This window comes from Sus scrofa, chromosome 9 (assembly GCF_054392235.1).
Source record: "Sus scrofa isolate SSC_HxYL_T2T_F1_AM1 chromosome 9, Sscrofa_HxYL_maternal_Yorkshire_Landrace_v2.0, whole genome shotgun sequence".
NCBI classification, from domain to species: Eukaryota; Metazoa; Chordata; class Mammalia; order Artiodactyla; family Suidae; genus Sus; species Sus scrofa.
This window is the reverse complement of record NC_139391.1, coordinates 50,899,347-50,904,173: the sequence shown is the minus strand read 5'-3', so window position 1 is coordinate 50,904,173 and position 4,827 is coordinate 50,899,347. Positions and strand designations below refer to the sequence as shown.

General features: G+C 41.7%; 1 protein-coding gene across 1 annotated transcript; it reads right to left on the bottom strand.

Moving 5' to 3' along the window:
* Positions 1-1,039: 1,039 nt before the first annotated feature.
* OR4D5 (olfactory receptor family 4 subfamily D member 5) lies at positions 1,040-1,984 on the bottom strand. The gene has a single exon (XM_003129965.1). It carries the CDS (start codon positions 1,982-1,984, stop codon positions 1,040-1,042), a length of 945 nt encoding a protein of 314 aa, XP_003130013.1.
* Between the last annotated feature and the right edge of the window lie 2,843 nt (positions 1,985-4,827).

Below are 4,827 nucleotides of genomic sequence, written 5' to 3'. Positions count from 1 at the left end.
CCAAGTTAAATAGACCTGGGTTGGATTCTAGAAACCAGTTCTGGGGCCTTCAATGAATTATTTAATGTCTCTTAACTGCACTTGATTCACCTTTAAAATGCAGAAGATACCTACCTTATAAGAATGTTGAGAGAATTAAAATAAATAACAAATGTTTATAACTTGGTTCAATGCCTGGTACATAGTAAACTCTTTTAACAAATATTACTTAGACGATGGTGATCATAATGACCTTAACAAACTATGAGGAAGAAAGTAATTTGCCCAAGACAATTCCTTTTCTCTTCATTGACATTCAATTCAATCAGCCTCCTGAAATCAGGACTCAGTGTCCAACATTTATTTAACCTTCAGGTCCCTCCGTTCTCCTGGAAGTTTATAATTCTTTTGAGCCCCTCAAATGTATTTTATGTCCAAGAAGCAAGATCAGAAAAGAAGAGCCAGATGTACCACCTCCATGCATAATACTGTTTGAACTTTCTCAGGAGGGTCAACATCATGCTCATATGGAAAAGTGCCATCTAAGCCAAATATCATCTCTGCATAGCACTTGAACCTTCTTCTCTAGAAAGCTCTTGAGAGAGGTTCTAGGATACTCAATTCCATTTTCTAGCTTGGTTAAAAGTTCAGGTCACTAGAACTTAACTGAGGTTAAAAACAACAAAGAAAGAGTTCCCGTGGTGGCACAGCGAAAACGAATCTGGTTTTGATTCGTTTGCAGGTTTGATCCCTAGCCTCACTCGGTGGGTTAAGGATCTGGCATTTCCATGAGCTGTGATGTAGGTGGCAGACTCGGCTGGGATTTAGCGTTGCTGTGGCTGTGGTGTAAGCGGGCAGCAACAGCTCCGATTAGACCCCTAGCCTTGGAACCTCCATAAGCTAGAAGGTGTGGCCCTAAAAAGACAAAAGAAAAAAAACAAAACAAAACAAAAAGCAGTAGACAAGTAGCACTGGGTCTACTTTGTGGGTCTTCTCGAGCAGGTTGGGACCCTGAAGCATCTCTCAGATTCTCAGGTCTCTGCTTCTGCTAATCTGGATGTCAGTGCTCAAAGGATCCCAGAGGGTCCTTTTGCCTCCTCCACAGCTTCTTCATGGCCATGATCACTTCCTTATTTCTCAAGGTATAGATGGCAGGATTCAGCATGGGAGTGACCATCGTGTACAGCACAGAGACCACCTTGTCCATGGGGAATGTTCGAAATGGCCTTGCATAGATATAGACGCAAGGCACAAAGATTAAGGTCACCACCGCAATGTGGGAGGCACAGGTGGACAGGGCTTTGCTGCGGCCCTCCCGCGAGTGGCTTTGGAGCATGACTAGCAGTGCTGTGTAGGATCCCAGGAGCACCAGAAAACATAGCAGGGTCACCAGGCCATTGTTAGACACCATCAGAAGCTCTAAGACAAAGGTATCCGTGCAGGCCAACTTGATGAGCTGAGGTACATCACAGTAAAAGTTGTCCAGCTTGTCAGGGCCACAGAATGGCAGCTTCATGGTCAGTCCAACCTGTACAATGGAGTGAATGAAGCCCCCTACCCAGGAGGCTGCCATGAGAAGCCCACAGACTGTCCGATTCATAATAAGCGTGTAGCGCAGGGGCTGGGAAATGGCAACATAGCGGTCATATGCCATGACCGTCAGCAGAAAGATCTTGATGCCGCCAATGAAGTGGAAGAAGAAGAGCTGAGTCAGGCAGCCACCAAAGGAAATGATGGGATTGCCTAAGAGCAAATCAACCAGCATCCTAGGCGCTGTGATAGATGAGTAGCAAAAGTCCAGGAAAGAAAGATTGCCTAAGAGAAAGTACATGGTTGTGTGCAGGCGTGGGTCAGAGGTCACTATGGCCACAATAAGGAGATTTCCAGTTACAGTCATAAGATATACAACAGAGAAGACGATAAAGAAGAAGAATCGGAGCTCCCATACTTGAGAGAGCCCCAGGAGGACGAAACCTGTCACCTGGGAATGGTTTGTTGGGTTCATCTGCTTGGTAAGACCTGGTAAGTGAACCTGCTGAGGAAAGTGGACATATTCATCATGGGATCCACAGGCTTCTCTGAAAGAATTTCCTCTTGCCTCACTGGAGAAAAGAATCCCATCTATTGTAAAAAGACTGCTGCAAGTGGTTCTATAGGACAACCAGCATTTGTACATCATATATTGGTGAAATCAAACACCAGGGTCACAAAACTCAGGATAGCACTCATGCTATTTATGGTTTATGAAAATCAAAAGCAATCAGCACTCAAAAATTGAAAACTGGTATTTAGAGGAAATATCGTTAAACTGGGAGTGAATTTTGATTTTCGCAGTAACTAGTTATATAAACAGAACAGCCTTCTCTAATTCTCTAAGCCTCACTTCCCTCACCTAGGATATAAATCAGCCAAAATGTTGGCCAAAAATCCTGTACTTTAATGTTTTACAACTACACGTGGCCTTTATGTAGAAAACCTGATAAATTCCCACACATCAGATATTTAGACAGTGTTTCTATGAGGTGCTGGATCTCTCATTTATATCCACAATGAAAAGGGTAAGTTTCCCATTATACCCCTGGAAAAATATTCAGTTGCCTTCTGAGCTAGCTCTACATTGGATATATTTTTTCCACTATAGGACTTTCACCCTAGAAGAATGTTAAATTATGAGCAAGGGAAAACACAAAACACTATTGCTGCACATTATTTTCTAACCTTTGATAAGAAAACATATGGGAAGTTCCCATTATGGCTCAGTGGAAACGAATCAACGAGCATCCATGAAGATGCAGGTTCAATCCCTGGCCTCACCTAGTGGGTTAAGGATAAGGCATTGCTGTGAGCTGTGGTGTAGTTTGCTCTGATCCTGTGTTGCTGTGGCTGTGGTGTAGGCCAGTGGCTGCAGCTCCAATTCAACCCCTAGCCTGGGAATCTCCATGTGCCACGGGTGAGGCCCTAAAAAGACAAAAAAAAAAAAGAAAGAAAGAAAGAAAACATGTGGAAGAAAAGTCTTTCTATCCCATATCTCTGGGAAACCCAGAGAAACAATAATCCCTTGTTTCCCCTAGGGAAATATAGAGAAAGGCATCTAGAATATTAAATCACTTCCAGAGAGTTTGATTATATTAATTTCAGGGAACTTATGCAAGGAGTATTTCTTATTCATCTGAGAAATAGTAAGAGGAGGTCATAGTATTTGATTAAAGTTGAAAAATCACTATCTCAATGCAATACTGCCTCAACATTTGAAAACCTTGGAGATAAAGGTGTTTTAGATATTGAAGTATTTTAAAAGACATTAAGAAAGCTGGCTATTTACAAGAATCCTGGAGTGAATCTCTTTATATCTCTTAATAGAAATGTCAAGTATCGGAGTTCCCGTCGTGGCGCAGTGGTTAACGAATCCGACTAGGAACCATGAGGTTGCGGGTTCGGTCCCTGCCCTTGCTCAGTGGGTTAACGATCCGGCGTTGCCGTGAGCTGTGGTGTAGGTTGCAGACGCGGCTCGGATCCCACGTTGCTGTGGCTCTGGCGTAGGCCGGTGGCTACAGCTCCGATTCAACCCCTAGCCTGGGAACCTCCATATGCCGTGGGAGCGGCCCAAGAAATAACAACAACAACAACAAAAGACAAAAAATAAATAAATAAATAAATAAAAATTTGTAAAAAAAAAAAAAAAAAAAAAGAAATGTCAACTATCAATCCAAATTTAACTTAATTTTAAATATGGCTTGTCACTTATATTTTTCTTTATTTCTTTGTTCATTCAATGTGTTTTTTAACTCGATGAATTTTATTACATTTATAGTTGTACAACAATCATCACAACTCAATTTTATAGCATTTCCATCCCAACCCCCCAGTGTTTTATTAGGCACCTTCTATTTACTCAGCACTGTGAAAACACTTAGGATTTTAAAAGAATAAAACAAATAATTTAATGCAACTCTAAATTTACCATAGAGATACAGAGTTCCCATTTGGCTCAGGGGGCTAAGGACTCAGTATGGCTGTCAGCTGCAGCATAGGTTGCAGATGTGTCTCAGATCCAGTGTTGCCAAAGCTGTGGCATAGGCCTCAGCTACAGTTCCAATTCAACTCCTAGCTGGAAAATTCCATATGCTACAGGTACAGCCATTAAAAAAAAAAAAAAGGCAAAAAAGGACACAAGAGCCAAATGACCAAAGTGAACAAAGCTAAAGCAATTTACATAAAATAAGAATTGGAGTTCCCATCGTGGTGCAGTGGTTAACAAATCTGACTAGGAACCATGAGGTTGCGGGTTCCGTCCCTGGCCTCGCTCAGTGCGTTAAGGACCCGGCATTTCCATGAGCTGTGGTGTAGGTCACAGACGAGGCTTGGATCCCGCGTTGCTGTGGCTGTGGCGTAGGCCTGCGGCTACAGTTCCGATTTGACCCCTAGCCTGGGAACCTCCATATGCCGCAGGAGCGGCCCAAGAAGGGGTAAAAAGACAAAAAAAAAAAAAATTTTTTTTAAAAAAAGAACTGGATTATAATCCAAAAGGTAAAATAAACATATGTAATATAAATAAATGATTGAATAAACAAACTAATGGGGGAGAAGAGACACATCTCCCTCGAAGAATTCCAAATAATTTAGGTAGATACTGTCCTCAAGGAGATGAAGCAAACTCCCACTCTAAGGATAAACTAAACAAATTAAGTTTCTACCCAAGTATGGAAAGTGGGGAAGAAATAATAAGTTTCCATTGAGGAAAAACACTACCTCAGCCAGGTAACTACAATTGTACCAACAGTGATATCATGTTGATATTATCTATCTTTGATATGTGTGATATTTATATGACATATAACTGACAGGATA

Excerpts from the sequence above, each read along its gene's own strand:
- OR4D5 (XM_003129965.1), bottom strand. The coding sequence starts at position 1,984 with ATGAACCCAACAAACCATTCCCAGGTGACAGGTTTCGTCCTCCTGGGG.